General features: G+C 42.5%; 1 protein-coding gene across 3 annotated transcripts in view; it reads right to left on the bottom strand.

The window, feature by feature from the left end:
- LOC116040775 (plexin-A1-like) overlaps nucleotides 1–24,792 on the bottom strand; it is a 300,695-nt gene that overhangs the window by 240,141 nt on the left and 35,762 nt on the right. For all 3 annotated transcript variants that reach the window (XM_031286410.2, XM_031286408.2, XM_031286409.2), the window contains exon 3: nucleotides 12,815–14,210. In XM_031286410.2, the coding sequence (XP_031142270.1) occupies nucleotides 12,815–13,996 (1,182 nt within the window). In that variant the 5' untranslated portion in view covers nucleotides 13,997–14,210. The remainder of the gene's footprint in view (nucleotides 1–12,814; nucleotides 14,211–24,792) is intronic.

Here is a 24,792-nt window from a genome sequence, read left to right as displayed (position 1 = left end):
AAAACGTACTAGAGGAAATCCTGAGAGACAGAGCTGTGTGGAAAGACAGGGCTTGGCTCCAGCACTCCAGTGTCAGTTGGCCATATAGGTTAATGTGCCACAGTGGGACATCAGCTCGCTTTACCTCAGATGGCCTTGGCCATCCACTGAGCTAATTCCACATGGAAAGCTTCAGTCTGGCATGTCGCTTTTCTGGCACACTACACATTTGTTGACAGCAGTGACGCACACTTTGAACATGCTGTGAATGTGTATTTTCATCTTTATGTTTGTAGTGTTTGCCGTATACTTCAAAGTAGAATTGTGAGGCTCTGAATGACTTTTATCTTAATCTAAATTGAGATCCACAATTCCTAAATGTCACTTTATGCTCATGGGGATTGTTTTATATTTTGTGGTTAAAGAAACATAATGAAAGCATCTGACAGTTTTGCCAGATGGTACACCAAAACTTTAATGTTCCAAATCTCAGCTGCATTTGAGTCTAGTACAAATGTGTAATTCCAAGCTTTTCACCTTTTAATTTCTTTACTGATAGAAATTAATAATTGCGTCTCATCTAATTTTATATCTTATGAGCCTCTATCTGGTATCATTTATAGTACATGCAATCATATCTTAAAGTAATAATGTAACCGTGTCTATGCGTTTGTCTGGATGTCTGCATTTCTACATAGAGAACTAAATAGATCTCTAGAGGTGTAGAGAGATATTATCCTAAGATCGGTATCAGGCCTGTTCCATGCATAGGGCTGGGTACCGAATTCAATACTTTTCAGGCCTCGACCGAAATGCTTCTATCGAGTATTGAAAAATGCCTCGTCATTCAATAACCAGTTTCAATACCTAATGAGTAAATCTCACCAGCCTAAGTTGGCCAATAAGCATGCAGCATGATTCTACCAACATCTAATAATACTTGTGATTGGCTGTCTAACATAACGTTACACATCATAGAGGCATGCAGGAAAAACACTATGTTGCGCAGAGAAACAAGGCTCACGTAGTAGTGTAGGAGCTAAAAAAATAAATAAAAGGATTTGTGTAATGTTGTTATTTATTTATTTTTTTATAAAATAGGTATCAAAAAAAGTATAGTTTAGGAACTGGTATCGACGTCACAGTATTGGTATCAGTACCGGTATCGAACATTCTTGAACCATACCCAGCCCTATCCGTGGATATTTTTTATGGATTGCTACCGGCCAAAATAATCCAGATCGAATGCCGATTCTTTCTTTACTGTACTCTGCTGTGTCTGGTCCACCTCAGTCTGCTATGACACATCTATTACTTCTTGGCCTTCATTTACCAAATGTAGGCAAACATGCACATTGGCCAAAATGCTCTTTCTATGTAACACAAGCCAGATGATGCTCTTTAAACCACGTTGTCCATCTGAGCACTGCAGACTATAATCTGTGTAATCTGAATTGAAGCCTTCCCTGACAGCTATAATCCAATTATTACAGCCCACTACAGGGATTTACCCAAATATGGCAGCCTGTGAGATGCACTGTACTGCTGTGGGGTGAAAGTGGTAGGCACAGACTGACACAGGAGGGTGGAGTGTGCTGACTATACAGGCACATACTGTGGCTCCAACTACACACACATGCTTATGACAATACACACACGCAGATATGCAATGGCTTGTTGAACACAATTTCTTCAGAACAACAAGTCCTCCAAACCATACGACGACACAGGTTGTTTATTCCTGCCCTCTAATACGACCCACAGGACATTATCTGTCCTCATATCTAAACAACAGAACATACTGTAACGGTCGCGGTTTTAAACGCGTCGTCAAAGTTCTGAAACGGTCGCAGTTTGGTTACGTTTAGGCACAAAAAACTACTTGGTTGGGTTTAGGCACCACAACTACTCAGTTACGTTTACAAAAGATTGTGATTTGGGTTTAAATCAGTATATTTGTTAGGTTACTTAAGTTCTGGTTTTGCACGTGACGCAGAACGTGATGCAGAACGTGAAGCAGAACGTGACGCAAAATGTGAAGCAGAACGTGACGCAGAACGTGGCGCAGAACGTGACGCGGAACGTGATGAAGTCTCGTTTCTTCCGTAAATAAAAAAAAAAACTCGCCGGAATTCGAACCCCAGTCTCCTGGGTAAAAGACCTGTGTTTGACTCTATCCACCACCCAAACCTGCCCCTAATTCCTGTTTTTCTCCTGTAATAATTACAGGAGGCCACTTGAGGGCGCCGCCACTATAAACATCAACATGAGTCGTAACTGCTGCTTGAACAAACGACCTATGGGAGCGTTTTTCGGGGAGGACAGTCTCTAACAGAATTATGAGTGAATGCAAGGCTTTTTGTTGTTGGATGGCTCACAAAAGTGAAATATATTTTTGTACAGTAAGTATTTCGTATTTTGCTCAACAACATCAGCCAAATACTTATTACTACTTACAAATAAGACAACAACTGGAAAATCATATTTAAGATACATAACTGAACAACCCAAAACACTGGAGGCCTCCTTGTCCCGCTGAACGTACTCTACCCCTCCTGTATTAGCCTGAACTCAATGCGTGTCGTCGTTGCCGCATTGCTAACAGTAGTTGTGTTTGTTTCAAACATTCAGTATGATAATATTCAGTGTTTGCTTATCGGTGAATGAGAGATGAAGTAAAATTGCGCTCCTTTCTCCGCTGTGCTCTGAAGCAGTGACCCAGCGGTACTCCGGGATGTCTGCCGTGCGGGTCGGACATAGACAGTAAAATAATGGACACAGCGACGCCTTAGACTTCGACGGAGACCAGTGAAGTCTATTAGAAGCACTTTTCCGGTGATGGCTGAGCGTTACTGCGCAGCCTCAAACTGAGCTTGACGACGTAGATGTGACGTGAGCAACCTGTCTGAAAGTTGGAAGTCTTCTGGTAGCTGTGCCAAGAGAAATCTCAATCATTCCAATTGTTGCAGAGATGGAGAGCGTAGGTATATGTAAGGAGATAACATAGGCACAGGCTAATTATTGCTAACTAAAATGCTAGTTAACATTAGTAATTAAACTTAAACAGCTAATGTAAGTCGAAACTGCCTGCGAGCTTCTCCTGACTACCGGTATACGGTAATTTATCAACTATGCGACAGAAAGACTCAATGGTGTTTTTTGCCTCCAACAGCGCCTTCCAGGCAGCTAACCCTAACCTTAACCCTAAACATAACCATTGCCGTGCTGCCTGGGAGGAGACGTTGGGGGCAAAAAACACCAAAGACCGACAGAAAGTTGCGTGGTTATGATACAATCGTTAGCCTATTTTTACAAAAACGTCTGCTACGGGGCCATAACGTGAGATACAAGGTAATGGAGCCTTGTATACATTATCGTGTTTCTTTAGAAATAAACAATGGACAAATAGTCTTTAAACGCTTCAGATGTAAAGTTATTCACTGTCAAAGTGACGCTAAAATGAATGGCAGTCAATGGAATGCTAACGGCAGGTGATGGCTTGTTAGCCTAAGAGTCTCCCCATAGGAGGTACGCTTTCCGGATGCTCGCTTACCCCCTTGGGGTCGGAGCCCCGAGGGCAGGGGGAGGGGTTAGATGGAGCCAGAGGAGACGCTACTTTCAAATCTTGCTAACTAATCAACATTACCAACCCTGCCTTTAAGTTTTTTTGTTTTTTTTTAATACAAATATTTGAGATACAAGTCACACTGATGAAATGCTGATGAAAAGCGTTAGTGGAATTAATTTCAAATGTATACTAAAAAAACAAATATTGAAAAGATTGCGTCTGTGTGTACGCACGCAGACAGGCATCTCCACCAGTGTTGGGAGTAACGCGTTACAAAAGTAACGCAATTACAGTAATGTATTCCTTTTTGCTGTAACGCAGTAATATAACACATTACTAATTAAATTTCGGTAATATTATACTCGTTACAATCTCAGTAACGCGAGTTACAACGCATTTTAACGCAACATTTAGTGGTGCATTGTTTTTTTTAAGAATTCACCAACACCGCGACACATTTCTTCACAGGAAAAAAAAAAAGCCGTATTATTTTCCTGTCGCTGTATACGATGGTTGAGATGACTGCAGAGACAGATACATTTGCGAGATGGATATTATTTTCAGGAGTTATTACGCTGCATTGAAGTGAGCTGTCCTGTTTCTGTTCCCGTGGTCAGAGCCAGAATCAGAGACGGTACGGACAGCATGTATGTCCCAACAGGTGACGGTACGTCAGCGGCTGACAGATATAAACATGTCGGGAATTAATGCTGAGGCTTGCTACACGTAAATATCATTGCATTTTTATCAGCTGTGGAGAGTAACTCTGCCTGTAGTGGAATGGCTTCGAATGACGACCAAAAACGCTTGTCTTTTACTGTGACCATTTACTGTTCAATATGTTGCAGTTTTATAAACAAGAAAGTGAACAACTTGAGCCTGACGGACATGTTGCTTCTCAGTAAGCTAGCAAGAGTAGGCTACACAACAGACAACTTCCGTGTAGCATACTTCAAAATAAAAGCACTTCCTGTGACTATTCGCAGTAAAACTAAATTACTGTTAAATAAGGTTGTGTAGGCTACCTTTTCACAAATCAGCTGTAAATCAAGTACTGTAAATAATGTAAATAGTGAGTTTTAATCACACTATAATTGAACATTTCCTTTAGAGTGTTTTAAACTAAACAACATGAATTTCTTATTCAAGTGCTATAAACAAACATTTTACAACAATGCCGTACTTTTAATTGAGTATTTTCATTTTCTCCTACTTGCCTATTATACGTTTTACTTATCTATTTTTTATAGATTTAGTTACTTTGCATATTTATATTAATTATACAAAATATGAATAATCTATGATGTATTTAAGTGGATAAATAGGAGACTTTATTGATCCGGTGGTGAAATTCACAAGCTAGCTGCCAAATCAAACATCCCCTGTTATTTTGGTGAAAGTAACTCAAAAGTAATGCAAAAGTAGTGTAACGCATTACAATTCAGAGACAGTAATATTGTAATATAACTAATTACTCTCAAATGACAGTAACTAGTAATCTATAATGTATTACATTTTGGAAGTAACTTGCCCAACACTGATCTCCACACACAACAATAAGAAGCCAAAACATATCTTTAAGCTTTATCTCCTCTCACAGCGGCCTGGTGAGCAGCTAGCAGGAAAAACTAAACACAGCTGGGACAGACTGCTTTACACACACACCCACACACAAAGATGTACACCCCTGCATTGACACATGCACACATATATGAATAATTAAAGAAACAAATGCATTAATGAATGTTTGCACAAACATGCACACATATACAAACACAGCATAAATGCCCATCAATAAATAATTACACTCTTCATTAGATGCTGCAGGTCAGCAGTTTGTGAGTGTGCTGCAGAGATTTGTGTCCCGGGCGACCAGCACAGGTTTGCGTAAACGGAAGAACTTATTGCCTTTTTGACCCAGTTAAGCAGCTATAGAAGATATGCATTAGACATCCAGTGTGTTCTGTTCCCTCTGAGCAGATTGTTTGGTGGACTCATAAATGATATTTGACACAGGGGCGAGTATAGTTTAGGGTTTAGTGAATTGTTGCACCACTTAACCACGTTTGATTTCAGTCTTTCTTGACAGAGAAGAGCTGTTCGTTTCAAAATGTGACACTCTGATATACTAAGGTTGTTAAACAGCAGTATCTGCTCAGCGTCCAGTCGGAAATCTCTTCCAGACTACTGGTGAGTTTCTGAGGAAGAAAAGGTCACTTTAGGTCCAACTCATACAGCTTTAAGGCTAAGCAGCCACACGCTCCAAAATACTGACACTCTCAAGAGCCTATAGCAGCCATTATTCCATGTTGGCAAGTGAGAGAGTTAACCATGAACACCACTCACTGCGCAGTAAATTTAGTTCACAGGCACCAATCCATTCTGTAGTTGGATCTGAGAAGTTCCCCTATTGAGAATTCACTATAAGTTAGAAGGATTTCACAGAATGGTGGGCACCACGTGATTCAGCCCGAGGGCGGAAAATATCACAAGACAAAAACATTATGGGGAAGTGTTACAGCTGAAGTCATTACAATGCCTCAAGGTATGTCATATTTTGCTGCGTCATGCATCAAAATGTCTCAAGAGGCAGGAGTGAAAACTGCACCTCATCAAAAAGTGTTTCCCTCAATGGGCTCTATTCTAGACAGCATTTGACAGCAATTCACCTCGGCACTGTATGTATTTATCACTGCACTGCCAGGAAAATTCATCTTTACAAGTCACTTAGTCTCCCACTGAGTCACAAAAACTTTTCTTTTCTTCCCGTGGCCTGAGATAACACCATCTGTTCTCAGGGTTGTTTTCACCTCTTCAAGAAACAATGAGTGCCATTCACCAACTGTTCTTCAGAAAGAAAGTTCTTCTTAAAACCCACTTGCGCAGCTTTCACAAAGATTCTGACATTCACCAATGTTTCCTTATTTGGAATTTGTTCTTAGGTAAGATCATATTCAATTGGTTGCTGCGTTGTTGTTGTTTTATCATATTAGAGGATTTTGAATTACAATACTATGTTTTAACATCTACAATATGTTTTAATCCTTATCTTCATTATGTTACAAAGTTATGGGCTTTTAAAAGAAATTTAACTAAACGCTTCAATACACATCAGTTATGTTATATTGCCTTGGCTTAAAATGTATGGGACGCTTACTTCCAGTAACCTAAATGCTTGGAATAGCTTCCCCCACTCCAATACTCTATAAATAATAATAATTAAATATAAAATATCCAGAATTCTTCAAAAGACTGAGCTCGCTAGGGGTGGGGGAAAAAATCGATACACCATAGTATCGAGATATTTTCCGTGGCAATACTGTATCGATACACAGACGCCAAGTATTGATGTATTATTATATATGTGTTGGTCAGTTTGTCTGCTTGACAATCCCATTTTGCAGTGATAAAATTGAAATGAGATGAACAAACCGAGAAATGTATCTTTTTAGATAAAACAGATGTTGACAAAGTTTCCTTTTGGGGACATCATTTGAAATTGGGAAAAATTTGAAGTTGGGAAAAAAGGTAGTAAATTGCAATATATCGCAGAATATTGCACTATGTTTAAAATCGCAATAATATCGTATCGTGACATAAGTATCGTGATGATATCGTATCGTGAGGCCTCTAGAGCTCGCAAGAACAAACCTGTCAGTATTGCAGATATCACGGAAATATACCGCTCAATATCCCTTATCCAAATGTCTACTAGCTAGGAGAAGAGGTTATCTGTCATTGTAGGGTTACTGTATGGGGAAATATTAGTGTGCATGATGCAAGCACAGCCATTAGAGCCTTGATATTCCCCACCCAGCAGGCCCAAAGCATGATGCAATGTGGGTGATCTGTCCACTGAGGCACAAGCTAACAGTAATGACACTGAAGATACAATTGAGCGACAAAGAAAGAATGAAGCCGTGAGAACGGACACACACACACACACACACACACACACACACACACACACACACACACACACACACACATCAGCCGCCTGGAAGACAGGATAGAAATAGACTATAATCCTGGCCAGCAGTGATCAACACTGATAAATATTAATAAACTCTATTGTGCTCAGAGAAAAAAAGAGACAGAGTGAGTGAGAGAAAAGATAGAGGAAGAGAAGGACAGAGAGGGGTAGATTAAGCGAAAGAGAGGGCAATAACAAAAGAGTCTTCTTGGTCTCTGTTATTGCAGCCAATTTTCCCTCTGTCGTCCACCTTGTGGTTTTACAGACAATGCAACACACACACACACACACACACACACACACACACACACACACACACACACACACACACACACACACACACACACACACACACTTCTTATTATCATCCCATTTTCCTCTGTTTGTTCCTTCTGTTGTTTTGTCCCTCTTCTTTGGAGGCCAGGATAAGAGGTGGGCACGCACACGCACACGCACACACACACACACACACACACACACACACACACACACACACACACACACACACACACACACAAATGAGCACACAAAAGTATACATAGAGGGAGAGACGCAGAAAAAGGGAGAAAAAGTGAGTCCTACACACACATAGAGGATAGTATCTCCCTCTCTCTGTCTGAATCAGCCTCATTAGTCATGCTGAGGCTGTAGCGTTGCTGGTCGGCCTGCTTACAGAGCTGTAGAGCTGGACGGCAGCCCACAGCCAGCGAAGGTCACCCACCACTCCGTTTAACTCCCAGAAGACCAACACTGGCCTCTTCCTGATAATGAGTAGACATAAAGATGCAGAGGGAGAGAACTGCGTTTTGAGCCACACCCATCACGGTGTGGAGCTGTGGGAGAAAAGGCCGCTCGCTCACCCAAACCCAAAACTACTTGGGCCGACTCACAGACACATAAACCTGTTGTTGCCATGCATCCCGAGTAATTCATCTGACTGTAAGATCTAAGATCTACAAAGAAAAGCACATTATCATGCTCCAAAGTGAAAAGTGATGAGGCAAGATGTCAAGTTATAAGGAGCAGCCTATTTCTATCACTTATATCGCTGAACAATTGAATTCAGGGTGATTCCAACATGTGTATGACATACATATATGTATTCCCATTTCACTAAGTTATGACTCGGAGATGTTAGACAGACTGCGTCAATGGGGTTCTTAGGGTTGATAGTAGGGATGTCCCGATCAGCTTTTTTGGCCCCCGTGCCCAATCCGATTTTTTAAATATTGAATATCTGCCGATACCGAGTCCCGATTCATGTATTTTTTTTTTTTTAAAGATCATTTTTTGGGGCTTTTTTCCCCTTTATTTCAGAGTGACAGTTGATGGACAGGAAAGGTGGGAGAGAGATGGGGGTGACACGCAGCAAAGGGCCACTGAAAAGGGCTGCTGAAAAGGCCTCAGCCTAGCATAGGTAAAAAAATGCCCATATCGGCTCCGATCTGATACTTGCAATCGGGAAAACCCTAGTTGATAGCCACTTTCATGCTGGATGTTAAGCAGCAGCCCTTACAGATCATGAATGAAGGAACGTTTTCTTGCTTACAGCCGGGCCATTGTCCATCAGTCTGGCCACACTTCTGTCCATTTCTCTTTCATTATCCCATTTCTCCTCTGCATTTCACCTCACATAGTGACATAGTTGTTTTTCTATTATTCTATTTTCCCTCACACAATATGTTCACTCTTCTGTTACTGACCACAAGGCAAACCAAGCAAAATACCTCTCATATGTGACAGGACATTGTAGCACAAATGCAAGATAAAATGTCCCCCCTGTTTTGTGGGTTTCATATGAGTTACCGTCTATATACAGTCAATATACTCTGGAGTGCTGGATCTCAACTCAGATCACGGATGACATTGTAAAGACCCTCAAGGACTAAAACATCATACAAATGACTTCCACTCCTATATATCTCCTTATTCCACCTGAGCCGTAACAGGAAAATTAGAATTGGAATTGGACTTGGAGTGATTTCAAGTCAATTTTAGACAGGGTGTGGAATGGTGACCATAAAGTCCTTCCTTTTAGTAGCTATAAACCTGATACAAGTGGGTAATGATAACCCACTGCCATAGGAATGTGAGAGTTCTATAATAATCTGTAGTGAAGGTGAAAAGTTTGACATCTTTTACAATACTAAAAATCTCTTATAGATCATCACGGAGCACCGTTTTTGTGCTGTACACCATGATGAAGTTTAATAGCCTCCAGGTAGTGTCTGAGTGTTGGCTGACTGACCCAACCTTGTCTCTTGGTATGAGCCGATATAAAAAGTTTCCACATGACATGAGCGCAGAGGCAGAGGGCTGTCACCGCTCTCGTCAGGAAACGCTGAACGTGCCTGTACGAGGAGATGATGAATTCATCACAGCGAAGTCCCGGAGCGAGCTCAGCTGACACGACCTTGATCGATCGTGGGCAGAACGACAGATGGCCATAAAGGACGATCATGTAACTGTACGCTCATTAGCATAATCGCATGCACATACAGTACACTTTATACTACCAGGCCACGTGGAGCTCGCACAGCAGCGCTGGGCTTGGGACAGAGATACAATGTTGTTGTCTCGAAATGGGACAGTTTTAAAAAACTAAATTAAATTAGCAAATGTAACAAGAACATGCTGGAAAAGCCTGGTTATTGCATACACTGTAATAACATAACGGAAAAAAGACTGGTCCCTTTTTTATTTATAGTTAAACTAGCAAAATTGACTAAATCTGAGAATAAGGAGAGAAGATTGACTCAAACAGAGGTTCAGGCCTCATGTACACAGGTATTTTTTTAAACGTAGCTTTTTCATTGTGTTTTGGCAATTCGTCCATACATAAACTGCGTTTTAATTCATTGAAAGTGGAAAACTTTTGAAAAAATCCTGACAGGGAGGACATTTCAGAAACTCTGCTTTCACTGTTGTCGTGTAGACAGGGAAAACTGAGTTATTGAGTGTGCAATATTTTTCACTTTGTGAAGCGTCAGAAATATAGCAACATTTCGTGCTATGGCGGACGTGGCAAAATAGTGCTGATTCTATATACATGTGCAGTTACTCTTCCACTACATTGAGGAACAGAGGCGTTAGAATGCGCAATGGAGCGATCAATGCGCCATTGCAGCCAGGTAGCCTTTTGGATATAGCTTTTTTTCAGGCTTATGATTGGCCAACATGTTTGGACAGGATTTTCTTTCCAGAAAGAACTCGGGAAAAACACTGTTCTCAAAAAGACCTAAAAAAAGTGCATTGTGCCAGGAATTCTGCCTGTCAGTAGTGTTTTTCTTAAAACTTTAAGTCTATCAACAATTATATTAATCAAGTAGCTATCAACCAAGAGTCTATAGCCTCTGTGCGGCTGCACTTAGGCACAGCGTTGCTTTGTTTCTTTCATCTCTTCTCTCACTCTTCCTCACATCTTCCCTTCTCCTCTCCCTTTCTCCTTCAACACTGCCCTCTATCCACATCCTCCGTTCCTTCCAATACTTCCCACCTCCTTCCATAAAACCAACGAATCTCGCTTTCTTTCATTCCTGAACGCTCCGCTCCCCTTTTTCACTGGCATCATCTGTTCCCTTCACATTGTATTTTCAGATCACATCCAGGCACTGGCTTTACACACTAAGTCACTCTAGACCTCATCACTCAGTGGAAAGTCAAGGAGAGGGCAGAGAGAGATGGTGAAAGAGCAAAGGCTTGAGAGAGAGAGAGAGGGGGGGACAACAGGGAAGAAGCTGAAGAGGAGCAAAAGGAGCAAGAATGTAAAAATGAGGGCGGTTAAAGGTTAAAATGAAAGGTGAAGAAAAGAGGTCAGGGAGAGAAGTTGGGGAAGGGAAATGGAGAGAAGCAACGGAAGTAAAAGGCAGATAAATGAAAGAGCAGAGGGAGAATGGGGTTAGCAAAATGAAAGAAATCTTTATGCAAAGGATGGGGCTTGAGTGAAAGAGAAAGATAAAATGAAATAGCACACAGAGAGAGAGAGAGAGAGAGAGAGAGAGAGAGATGGAGACAAAGAGGTGGAGAGTAGTCCAGAGATTTATGGCAGGTTGTTATGGAGCACCGACTGAATAACAGAAGGTGAGACCAGGTGAATTATTCATGAGCATACAGGGCTGTGTGTGTGTATGTGTGTGTGTGTGTGTGTGTGTGTGTGTGTGAGATGTGACATGTGGGTGAAACACACACTAACACAATGTCTCTTAGGCACCCTTAGGTCAGCTCATCTATGAGGAAAAGGAAAGACCAGCCACCCACAACCTGTGGACAGTCTAAATTATTCCTAAAAAAAAAAAATAGACTGAGGCTAGTGGACAGCTGTCCTGTCCTCAGACTGAATGAGTCTGTGGATACATTTTAACAAAATATTGTTCATTTATGATCTTTCAGTGGTAAGATATTCCCATCTGCAGTACTTAACAATCAAAAGTTAATTTACTACATTGCAGGTAAATATATGATGTACTTATGTGCATCTTTTTACATATTCTTAGCATAAATATACTCCCTCTGTTATGCTTGGATAGTGCTACAATGCTGGATTGGATTTATTCCATGTGCCACTAATTGTGCAATCACACCTACACTTTGGTTGCTTTGGCCCAAACCAGAATGGAAAATATGACTTTGTTGCATTAAGGAATTTGTTGAGATTCATACTTTCCACTTCCAGGTTAACCAGGGAAACTTAAATACATGCACAGGCAGTTTAAAGTTTTGGTGACCTGCCATCCTGCCATGTAGCCAGGGTGGAGATTTGGGCTTTGGCGGTGAGAGTATGTGGGCGAACTGTATTCAATTTCCGGGAATTTCGGTTCAACATTAAACTAATGTTGGAATTCACCCCAAACATTGCCTTTAGGGGTTTTTCCCATACAGTTTGGCTTCAATTCTGTTCTAACTATTGAGAAATTGGCCAGCAGTTCTCCAAGAACCACATAGTTATCTGCATATTCAGGCCTTTAAAGTGCAATTACTTGAAGCCACCCAACATCCCATTTCTCACAGCCAAACTGAACTTACAGAGTAAATGCTGAAGAATGAACACACCCCAGACCCATGGCCACTAAAAGGCTTTTGGCAAGGTTCAAGGTAAAAAACAAGCTGTCCAACCCAACCTTATTATGGGAACTAAAAGCTGTGCTTGAAACTTAAAGTGATGTGAGCCTATTCTGTGTTTTCAATTATAAAGGAACACATGCACACACAACCACAAGCCAAAACAATCAGGAATAACATCATTTTCATGACTACTGATAATCACAAAAACACCTCTGGGAGCCTCAAACACTCACCGAGTTGATGCAGGCCAGCTCCTTGTTGAGCAGCCAGGGCAGGGAGAGTTTCCCCTCTCCTCTGTAGCACGACTGAATCCTCTCTTTAATCTTCTCCTTTATCCGTCTCATCGTGAACAGACACAAAGCCGACTCCTTGGGCGGCTTGGCTCTGTTCTTCTGACCCTGGGCGAATACGGTAAACAGAACCTCCTCATGCTCTGAAATACCAAGCGAACGTGCCAAACGGGTTCCTGGCCGGGCCAAGTAAGCATCTTGAACCAAGCGGTACTCCACTCCGTCCTTGGTGCAGCCGATGGGGAACTCAACATAGGAGTAGAACTTCGGATCGTCAACGCACAAGCGGACGATTTTAGAGGTGAAGAATTGTTCGCTGCTTGCATCTGGCGAGGTGAGCTGGGTGTCGAGCTGTAAGGTCAGATAATACACAAACTGCTCGCTGTTGAAGCCGTAGATGTAGTAGATGTCAAACGCCGGGAACTTGGAGAGCGTGTCTGAGGGAATCTTCAGCTGCGAGGAGACAAACTCATCCTGGTAGACGAAGCTGAACATGTCAGCGTTCTCCTCGTTGGACATCAACTTGCGGCTCGACAGCGTCGGGAAGTACTCAGATTTCCCATCGATGGGAGTGCCGACAAAGAGCTTCCCACCTCCGCCAAAAATATCTGGGGAGATCACGACACCTGACATGGTGGCTGCCTCGGCAACACTGGATAGATAATGCTCTTTGCGGTGGTGGGGCTCGCCGAGCTTGAACAGATCATCCAGACGCAGGAACTGGCATATTCCCTGGGAAGTACTCCCACAGGCAATTAAGCGGTTGTGGGCAGCATCAAGTAGCAGGAGTTTATTGACGTTAGAGGTCTGCACCAGCTCGTGGGGGCATGACTGGACACCGGGCGGAGGGTAACAGCGAGGGTTGTCTGTGACTGGGCCAGTAACATGGCTCCGAAGCTTGGTCAGGTTGCTGGACAGCTTGTAGATCCAGTTGACAGCGCCCAGGTAGACCTCACCCGTTTTGTTGTGAACCACCAAATGTGTGAGGCCTCCTTCCGGAGGGAAGAAGGAGAGGAGGGAGGAGGTGGAGGAGGAGGAAGGAGTGGATGTGGAGCTCATGGACAGGGAGAGGAGAAGGAAGAGGATGGGAAGGATGAGAAGAGGTTGGTTGAGGTGGGAGGACATGGCGGTGAGGGGAGGGGAAGGTGTGAGCGAGTGGGTGTTGGTGTGTATTTTGGAGTGCGTAATCCTCTACAGGTTCAGTCAGTGCCTTTTAGGACTGCAGGGTATGAAAGAAGAGTTTCCAAGCAATCGACTTCCTTGTTCTCTTTTTCCTTCTTTCTCCGGCGTCGTTTTTATAACCTCATCGCCTGATCCTCAGCCTCGTCCGCCACCAGCCCTGAGAAAGAACAAACAAAATCTTAGCAAACAAAGATGTCAATGCGTTTGCAGACTTGTGTTTTTGCACTTCCAGAGATCTGACAAAAAGGATTCATTTGTTGGTACTGAAATGACAAGACACTAAATATTCGCCCACAGACTCAAAAAAAACTAAACAAATGAGGGCACTATCGGCTTTGTTTTATTGACTTCTCGTCTCTTGGCTCGCACAGCTCTGTGGAGTGCATCTTTTAAAAGAAGACAGGGCCAAACATTGCTCCTCGCCGTATTGATTGTCTGGAGGTATTAAAGGATCCAGCAGACAAAAATACACACAAAAAATGTAACCTGTGACACAAGAGTGTATGCCAGTAAGAAAACATGTCATTTTAAACAGCATGTGGATACAACACAAATGCAGAAGGAGACCTACACACACACATACAGAATCACTCACAGGCCGGGACACTGATGTGCAGCATGGCGATAGCAGGTAAACATCCATAAATTACAAGAAGGGCTGCAGGAAGAATCCTATGGTATATTAACAACAAAGCAACAGAGCAGAGAAATACAAGCACCCTGCTTCTTAAAAAAGAAAAGGGGAGAAAGGGAGAGGACTGGTCCAACACGATAAAACGGGAGAGACAGTGAGAGGGACAGAAAAGTGAAAGCTATTTTGCTTCATACCAGTTCAATATAAAAGGCAGTGGAGATGGTGGAAAAGATTGCTGTAAGCGAAAACTACGGGGGGAAAAAGTGAGAAAAAAGAAAAGGAGATCTATATTTTCCATCCAATAATTCCGCTTTTCCAGGTATCTAGAGGCTGGGGCCTATCCCTGAATGCACCGAGGTACAGGTAAAGAATTGGTAGTTTAGGTGCAAAAGCAACATGGCTGCTCCACATGCTCAAACATCACACCATTGTGGCAATTATTATCATCAGCGTGTGATTTTGTTTTGACAAAACTAATCTCGGGGCGGCCTCACCCAGTAACAGCGTGCGCCCCATGTAGGCACAGTCGTTGGCAGCGGCCCGGGTTCGAATCCGACCTGCGGCCCTTTGCTGCGTGTCATCCCCTCTCTTTCTCTCCCCCTTTCCTGTCTATCCACTCAGTCACTATCGAATAAAGGGGAAAAAAAACAACTGATCCACCTCTACTGGTTGGTAAGCCCAGAAGCAACCAGTTTACGGAAGGTTGTTCTCTGTGTAACTTCATCACTTTGGTGTGGCTCAACTAAGGATGCATTGGTAGAGCTGGATACCATGGCAGTCAGCCTTGCTGCCAGTTTGTCTCAGTGGTCAACTGGGGCGCTGCAACAAAACCACATTGTTCCCATACCTCACAAGTGCAAACAACATATCTGTAAAACTCTTAACAAAGAAAAGGGGGAAGCAAACCAGTAAGAGAAGAACATTTTGATGTATGCAGCTGGTGAGTAACGTTTATTGCAATTGAGAAGGCTGCATCTTGGAACAAGGATAAGTTCTCGCAATACATCCATGGGGTCAACCGTGATAAGAAGACATTACATTTACTGTACTGATTTACCTTCCAGGATATGCAAAATCGTCAAACAATCAACTATCACTGTGGCACCGAAACAAAATAGTGGTTCAAAAGGCTACTGTCATCAGGAAATGTTTTAAACCAACCGCGTACCCACACACTGTCCAACCTTCTTTTCGTTGGCGAGTTCATTGGTTTATGCTCGACAAAATAAAGAGCACAAGGCAAAGTCTTGTTTCATAATGGAGTTGGGTCAGCAAACTATTCTCAGCTCTTATTTCTGCTGCTGTTTCTCATTCCTCCCTTTCATTACATTCCTCTCTCTCTCTCTCTCTCTCTCTCTCTCTCTCTCTCTTTCTCTCTCTCTCTCTCTCTGACACTTCACTTCTGGTCAATAGCGTCTTTCATCTCCAGCCCAGCCATGCTTACAGTGGCCCAGATGATGATGCTGTTGCGTGTCCCATCCGGACAATACAGCTACTGTTAGCATCTCAGACACACACACAAATGCACAAACATACATCACACACATACGGAATGTGTCGTGGTCCACAGGATTTTTACACACACACACACACACACACACACACACACACACATTCATGGATCCTACTGTCCTCACCACATCTCAACACAGATGTAATTAAGATCAAACACACCTGCCCACACACACTCATGCACCACCCATGCAAGTGCACAACAGATCAACGCGAGAATGTACACACTTGAATAGACAAGAGAAGAGGGAATTTAACTCACTATACTAACATGTTAAGATGGCTATTTTTGCAGCATTTTCATCTCACCTTCTCTGATGCATTTTACAAATTCTATAAATAAGTCAAACCCAAGCAGCACACATGGACTCAGTGGCTATACAGCTTAAGGAGCAAGTGAAGCTGAAAGCTGATGATGTCAGAAGAGGAGGTGTTTGACTAAACTGGGACAAAGAGATGAGAGGAACTGAAAAAACAAGTTTCTGATTTAGTTTTGCTTTAATGTCTGAATTACATTAAACAGGGAAAAATGGTTACGTTTATGGATGAAGACATTGTTTAAGAAAAGAAAACTCAAAAAACTGACTATGGACACAAGAAAAGAAAAGGTAGAGAAATGGTATAGAATATTCTAATTGGGTACAAAATGTCTTCCTGCTTCGCTGCACACAATCCTAATCCAAACAGACTAAATTCCTGATATAATTGTGTGGTTATTACATTGTGTGTGTGTGTGTGTGTGTGTGTTTTACCAAGAAAACCTTGAATTACCGGGCCTTACCGGCCACTTCTGTGTGTGTGTGTGTGTGTGTGTGTGTGTGTGTGTGTGTGTGTGTGTGTGTGTGTGTGTGTGTGTGTCAGGGCCATCCTTAAGCCCACCTGCCACATCAGATGAAGCTGTAGAGACGCTCAGGTCTGTCCCGCGGTGATTTATTGCTGTTGGCACATCGATTGCACACACAGCCGCAGACCTTGGCCAAACACTTAGGCAAATTTATACACATCACTTCTTTAGCATGGAGCTCACATCCAAGCCCGGGTCTGTGTCTATGTGCACGTGTGTGTGCGCATCCTGCATCCATTCAATCTTGCTGCATTTACTACTAAAACACACACACAGACACACGTCCAAACACATCGGCCAATACATAAACTGTACGTACACAAAGCATATGCAGTGGTAGCCTAACTGTACAAACCACAGGGTAAACATTTACATGTATTCCCTTTCCATTTTAAACACATTTCTTGAGGGACATGAGCTGGAACCTTCACCTGCATTTACAGTATGACCCTGTTGATAAAAGCATGTGAACCTACTGTAGACGTTTGGTTTTCTACAAATAATCAGCAGTAGGGTTGGGTATCGTTTGGGTTTTTTTCAGATACCGGTGCTAAAACGGTGCCTGAACCGATACTTTAAAAAAGTAGGGTAATAGGGGAATAGGGTATTTTACAATAACTTTGAATGCACCACGAGGCTTACTAGTTTCAAGTGAACGCACCGTCTGTGTTGTTTTTCTGACAACGGCAGCTGCAGACTGCTTAACGTCCCGCTGTTGGAATCCTCTACAGTGAAATACAGACACCCTTTACTATCAGCATTTTAACCGTGTTTAATCCAGCTGCTAGCTAACGGTAGGCTAACGTTACCTGCTGTCAAGTGAAGTGTTAACTAGCGTCACGTGCAGCGATGCTCCTGTTGCCTCTAATGTCTGTTTCAGAGCATCAGAGAGCAGCGCAAAAGGCATTTAATTGGCACCGAAATGAGGCACCGAAATCTGCGTTGCAATTCGGTCCGGTAGATGCCGGTCGTTTAGGCACTGGTGCCGTATTAGCACCGGGTTTTGGTGATCAGCAGCCACGGTTAAAACCACTGATTACTCTGAACCGTAGGCTTTGTAACACAACTCTGGATTCACACCTTGTGCTAAAAGTTCAAGCTATTTTATACCTTGTGCTGAAAGTTTAAGTTATTTGAACTTTAACCGTGTTTGCCGCATGCACAGTCAGTTGTACAACTCCATGTCTAAACAAGAAGCACATACATAAAGAATTCATCGGATTTAAAAATAAATGTATATTGGCTTTTCTTCAGCCTTGAGCTGGGTTCTTAGGGCTGAGTGTGCATCCAGCTCAACAGCGAGTGCCTCTCAGACTGCTGATCATATGATGCGAGCACCATAGGCTCTACACATGATTAGCGGTATGAGCTGTGTTGACTGCACAGAGACACAGTGCAAAGGCAAAGTATAGCACTGATCTAGTGATGAAACAACATGAATGCAATATTTTTCATCTCTGAAACCTCTTCAACCTGTCACTAGTAAAGATCCCCTCCACTCAAAAGAGGTGTTTTCTTATTTTTAAGTCCTCTGAAATGCCTGAACTTGACTATACTGGATCTGTGAAAAGTTTGTCACTAGAGAGGGGTTTCCTCCACATTCTTCTACTGAAGGGGGAGGCGTCTATGCACTTGCCTAAAAGCTGAGATTCAAACATACCCCGGGGAAGCTTGATTTGGTACGTCACAGTTTTCGAAAGCCAATCTCTTTCAATATGAAAAAAACAGCCAGAAAAGAATCCTAAAACCTCCAGCGCAGAGCGGACTTTTCAGTACAGAGAGCGAAAACACACAAAACACATCCATTGCTGGAGGGACCCGGCTCCCAGCCAACTGAAGTATCGCTAATCAGTGGTTTTAACCGTGGCTGCTGATCACCAAAACCCGGTGCTAATACGGCACCAGTGCCTAAACGACCGGCATCTACCGGAGAGGGACTTTAAAGGTTTTTCTGTGGAGTTTTTTTTATTTTACTTCTAGTAGTGCTATGGAGATGTTTTTTCTATGAGTGAGTCCCCATTTTGTTTATCTCGTGCACGTGCACGAGGACTCACATGCACGGTAACGTGATACACAGTCCTGCAAGTGGTTTCACATTTTTCTACTGATTTACATGTGGCAGTAACACTCCAAGATGTGCTGCGATGGGCCAACAAAAGCAGAGCAGAAGAACACACCAGGCAAATAAACCTGGATGTCAACAATGCTGGATTTAAAATACTTTTGCAAATGCTTAGATGCAGCATAACAGACATCTCAAAGTAAGCATGCACAATTTGATCTGATCAACTCACATTTTTTTAACTTCATACTTCTTGCAACAGATGGTAGCAAAGTTAAAGTTTCAGTGCAGGTCAGATGAGGACAGGCGAAAAGGAGAATTGAGAAGGGGGGAAGGAGGCGGACACTTGAACGTGAGGAGATTTCTATTTGGAATCCATTTTTCAAAAGACGTAATATTGACAAGTGCTAATGCTGCAGACTGTAGTCGACTCACACCCTCTTCTCATTGCTTTTACCAGATAGATAAGACAAGGAGGAAGGGAGAGGATGAGGAACTTGGTTAAATTGAAAGGAAACGAACAGAAATACAAACTGTAAGAAATATCCAGTTTAAAAAAAATACCCTGAATCCAGCTTTGTATTTACACATGCCGTTACATTACACGTACCGAACGTTGACAAAAGTGTCATTTTTACTATACTAACGGAGAGTATCGGCTCTAACCTGCTTTGTTTTAAGATACTGTCACATGTTCGCAAAGAAATGAAACTTAATAGACGGCTTTCATGTGGTGTAACACTCTTTAGATGACATCAAGTCTGAGCAATTTGACAAGATGAAGCCATACATGACTGAGATGCAACTACAACGCTTCTACATGAGACCAAATTCCTTGTTAAGATGGATGATTTTTGCTCAACTGAAACACAGTTTAGACTCGACCTCAGAACACTGTTCACCCTTCACCTTTTACACTAGCTGTGTTTATATTTACCATATTGTTTTACTCAGTATTCCTACACATTAAGATGAATGCTATGGCAGACAAAGCAGACCCCTTGTTTTAATCCCTTCTATTTTTGAGGGGAGTTCTTCAACTGGCACTGGATGATGTGTTTTAATTGCATTTTGTCATGTTTTATCTTTTATGTAAAATAATTGGACGACACTCATGACAATATTTCATATCGTCTAAATGAATTGCCATTGCTATGCCTCTACTTGTGTGTGAATCGAATGAAATAAATTGAGAGTTTTGTATGAGGTTTAAGGAATAAAGAGAATGTGAGTTGGACAGTGTGTGTGTGTGTGTGTGTGTGTGTGTGTGTGTGTGTGTGTGTGTGTGTGTGTGTGCACGTAGGCTGCTGCACCATGCAGTTTATTTACAGTTGCACTCCATGACTGACACAGAGACAGCTGAATGCACACACACACACACACACACACACACACACACACACACACACACACACACACACACACACACACATACACACACACACACACACACACACACACACACACACAACAAAAGGGATTAGCAGGAAAGGCTAAAATGACTCCACTTTATCAATAAAAATATTCAAGGAAGCAGGGAAACAGATGCTTACATACTGTAGGAACGTGCAAATAAATGTATACACCTGTAAAATACACACACACACACACACACACACACACACACACACACACACACACACACACAAACCCACCCAGATACACATCCACATGCATGGAAACGCAAGCAGCCAAACAAATACAAACTCATGCATGTGCACCGACAGATACATTTACACACACTTCTACTTTCCAAGCTGACAGGTGCAGCTCAGCAATCACTCATTCAGACAGTGCAGTACAAATCTACACTGAACAGAGCTGAGTGGTTGAGCCTTAATCATTCTTAATCTGACTGAGTCTCCTCCACAATACACACACCCCGTCTCCAAGCTCTCCAGAGTGGAAGGGATTTAAAGATTTTTCAGATAAAGTCACACCCTGACAACTGCTTGTTTTTGAGCCCTGTAATGGACAAATCACATGAGGTTTCTTTTTTGTTGTTGGTGTATTTGGATGATCTCAATCTGCCTCTTCGCTGTATGGATTGGTACTCTCACTGGGCCAGCCACACTCCCATTAAGGGAAGCACTTGCTATTAGTTATATACATGTAGGTGGAGAGGATGATAATAGTTGCAGCAATGTAGTGAGAGTTTTCCCAGTTAAGTAAAGAAGTGAGTCATGCCTTTCACTCAAACCACCTATTTTAAGGCTGTAAGCGGTCAGAGCAACCTGACACCTCAAAGAAGACTTTGCTCTTTGGTTTTAACAACTTCTTTAATGTTCTGAAATGGAATCTCTCCTGAAAATAGTGTACATTTAGCCAGAAAACTGTTGCCATTTCGGTAGATAACCTTTCAAAAATGCTAAAAACACAGTATATTCCCATTCAAGTTAAATATCATTAGTCCTGTTTTTGTATCTCTGTCTCTTGATCATGTCATACAACAGAAGAGTGCAAAAGCACTCCAATCTACTCCACCACACCAAAATATAATTAACATTTTATCAGGGTTGTTGAAAAGTTGATTGGTTTTGTTTGGATTCTTTATCTGCAGAAATGTCAATAGCAACTTCTGTCCATAGATGTTATGAGTGTGCCACGACCTCTTTGTTCCTACAAATATGCCGCTCTATTAACTGGTACCTGATGTGTGTGTGAGAGTGTTTTCCCACATCTTTTCTAGTATTTTCTCCTATGAGTAAAAGGGTGGAGGGCAGAGGCAGAGCAGCTATCCAAACTACTCTCCCACAAGTAGAAACAAACAAAAACAGCAGCATGAATGCTCAAACTAGTAGTTTTTTCATGGCTCCGACAAGTTGGCCAGTGCTGGATTTCGGAGGATAGCCTGAACCTATTTACACACTACTCTCCAGGTATAGCTTGTCTCTGGCTGGTATAGATACGTTGCTGGTGTTCAACTTGTGTATGAGAGGAAGCACATGTCTCCTTACTGTACGTACACACCGCCGCCGACTTGAGCTGCAAAAGAAGTTCTGGCCGCCCTGTCAAGGACGCTTGTCAAAAAGTACGGGGAAGCTTTTGACGCTTTGGCCGCTCTGACATGGCAGGACATTCACATCAAACAAGAAAGACTAGCATACGTACTTAAATAATAAAAACATCACACACTTCACCAACGGAGACACCAACTATCCCAGTGTATTTTATCCCATGCCTCGTTTTTTTTTAACTGGTCCCTATACGCAAACAAAGTCATATCATAAATTACAGGGAAGCCAGCAACAGCGATGATGAGCTTTTCCTCCATTCTCTCGGAACTAATGTTTTGGTAGGAAAGAAAGTTTACATCGTATGTTCTCTGGAATCAGCCAGCACGAAGGACGTCTATAATCTGATTGGTTGCTGGTCGTTTGCCACTGAACCGCGTAATAGCTCATTACCATAAAGTTGACGAAAATTCAACTTTCTGCTCGACGCTCTGGTCGCTCAACACGGGAGTGGGGGGGGTTAGGTCTGTACTTAGTAAGTCCATCCATCCACCAAAATCCTCTCCCTATAAGCACTTAATTATCCATTAAAGGTTTCTGAACAGACGACACATGCTGTCCGTTTTCCCAGGAGGACAGTCTCCTTTATACAAATACACCAAGATTTCCTGTCAACACATGGACATGCAGACGTACACTAATTGTCCAACAGCGGTGAAAGCGTTATAACAGATGCTGTGAGCAGTAGGAATGTCTGAGTGTGTGTGTGTGTGTGTGTGTGTGTGTGTGTGTGTGTGTGTGTGTGTGTGTGTGTGTGTGTGGGGGGGGTGGGGTGGAGAGAGAGAGAAAGACAGATTTGTATGTGCTGACAAACCTTAAAAAAGAGAAATTACTCTGCAGTTGGATCATTCCCATGATGGGTGTTGAACTCGCTGCAATAAAGTGTGTGTGTGTGTGTGTGTGTGTGTGTGTGTGTGTGTGTGTGTGTGTGTGTGTGTGTGTGTGTGTGTGTGTGTGTGTGTGTGTGTGTGTGTGTGTGTCTGTGTGTGTGTGTGTGTAGTCTCCAAAGAGGGGACCCTGCAGCGAAAGCCATTTAGAGGGGCTTTAAGTGCTTGAAAAGCCTAGAAACAGTTCTTTATCAGAGAATTTGGCGTAGATAATCGAAGCTGGCTCCCAACCGCAGAACAGCAATTTTGCAGTTCAAGAAAATGAGAGGGGGAGAACAATGAAGGATGGAGAGATTGAGAGATTGAGAGATGGAGAGATGGAGAAAACAAAAACACAAACTGCTGAGCCCATTCATTCCAGGTCTGGAAGAGGAAAACCGCTACATTGGGATCAGTATATATACAAAAAAAGGTATTTTTTCCTAGTTCCTACTGTTGCTGATGGGTCTGTGTGGAGGCAGATGGGAAACTAAGTGCATGCTGTAGTTTCATATCTGGAGGCGTGAGGAATATCACCATCTATCTTGGTTGAGAGACTTAATACTTGTGCTGCAATAGAAACCTGTTTTATTGTCACAGTGGTGCTGAAACACTGGCTATAAACTGGGGCTGTTAGTACAAATGTGCAGTCTCAATTAAGAGGGCGGGGACGTAAACACGCTGATTTGGCAACGCCTGTTCTGCATGAGACTGAGCGGAGCTGGCTTAATGACCAGGCTCTCTTTTAATTAGAATCTACTGAATTAGTAAAGTTGCTTGGAGACAAGACATTTTTACATGAAAAATGGTAATCATAAAGAAAATTGAGGTGTTAAATGCATGAGCCGGTACACACAAGCTCACACAGATGCACCCATATACCACAGTTGTATACTTGATCTATTTATTTACTGTATATCTGCATATTGTGTACCTTTCCCTCCATGATATTATGTTAATACAATTTTAACATGAACTTATTTTCATCACTTACCAATTACTAGCTAATAGGGGTATTTCAGTGATTTTGTATTTCACTTCCATAAAGTTGGGGGACTTGAGAGTAGGGATAGACCGATTATCGGACCGATTATCGGCCCTGGTGGATTATAGGCCCGTTTTTTGGCAGTTTGCAGATTATCTGTTTCTGCATTCTATTTGCCTGATAACCGATAAAGTTAATTCAATAAAAAGTGCGCTACTTTGGCTCCGCTACAGCTCTGTGTCTGTCCCTCTTCTTTGTTTTCACTCACACTTAATGTCCCACCTACAAAATGCAGAAAATCGATCGAAAGATAATTACCTCTTCTGAGGAGGAGGGGTGGTGGTGGTGTGCAATCACGGAAGGCTTGCATCATGTGGATGCGCCGACTGTTTTGTTGTCACTACTGTGATGCCCTTTGGTGTCATTTGAGTGTTTTCGCTGTCTACATTGACTTGTGCCCGCCTGTTTGCAGGTTACTAATTATAGTAACTCACCTGGGTCTGGTGTGCTAAGGCCTCTTCGAGGTGAATTATACTGGCCGTTCCCAACCTGGCGCGAGCCATCGTGACGTCAAGATGACGTAGATCTTGCCGGCGCGCCCGGATTTAGGTCGAGGTCACGCACCACTCTTTTTTTTTCAGCGGCGGGCAACAAAGGGGAAACAGGAAGCATGAACGAGCTCCTGGGCAACCGGATGCCAGGACTCTCAGAGTGACTGCAAGTCTCTCTTGTAAACTTACTGGGTTAAGAGGAGTTCTTTTATGGTGAATGATAGGCTTGATCCGACGAAGTAGGTCATCGAATCAAATCGAAGCATTGACA

The sequence above is a fragment of the Sander lucioperca genome, chromosome 12, assembly GCF_008315115.2.
Source record: "Sander lucioperca isolate FBNREF2018 chromosome 12, SLUC_FBN_1.2, whole genome shotgun sequence".
Taxonomy (NCBI): domain Eukaryota; kingdom Metazoa; phylum Chordata; class Actinopteri; order Perciformes; family Percidae; genus Sander; species Sander lucioperca.
This window is presented reverse-complemented; position numbering and strand designations above follow the sequence as displayed.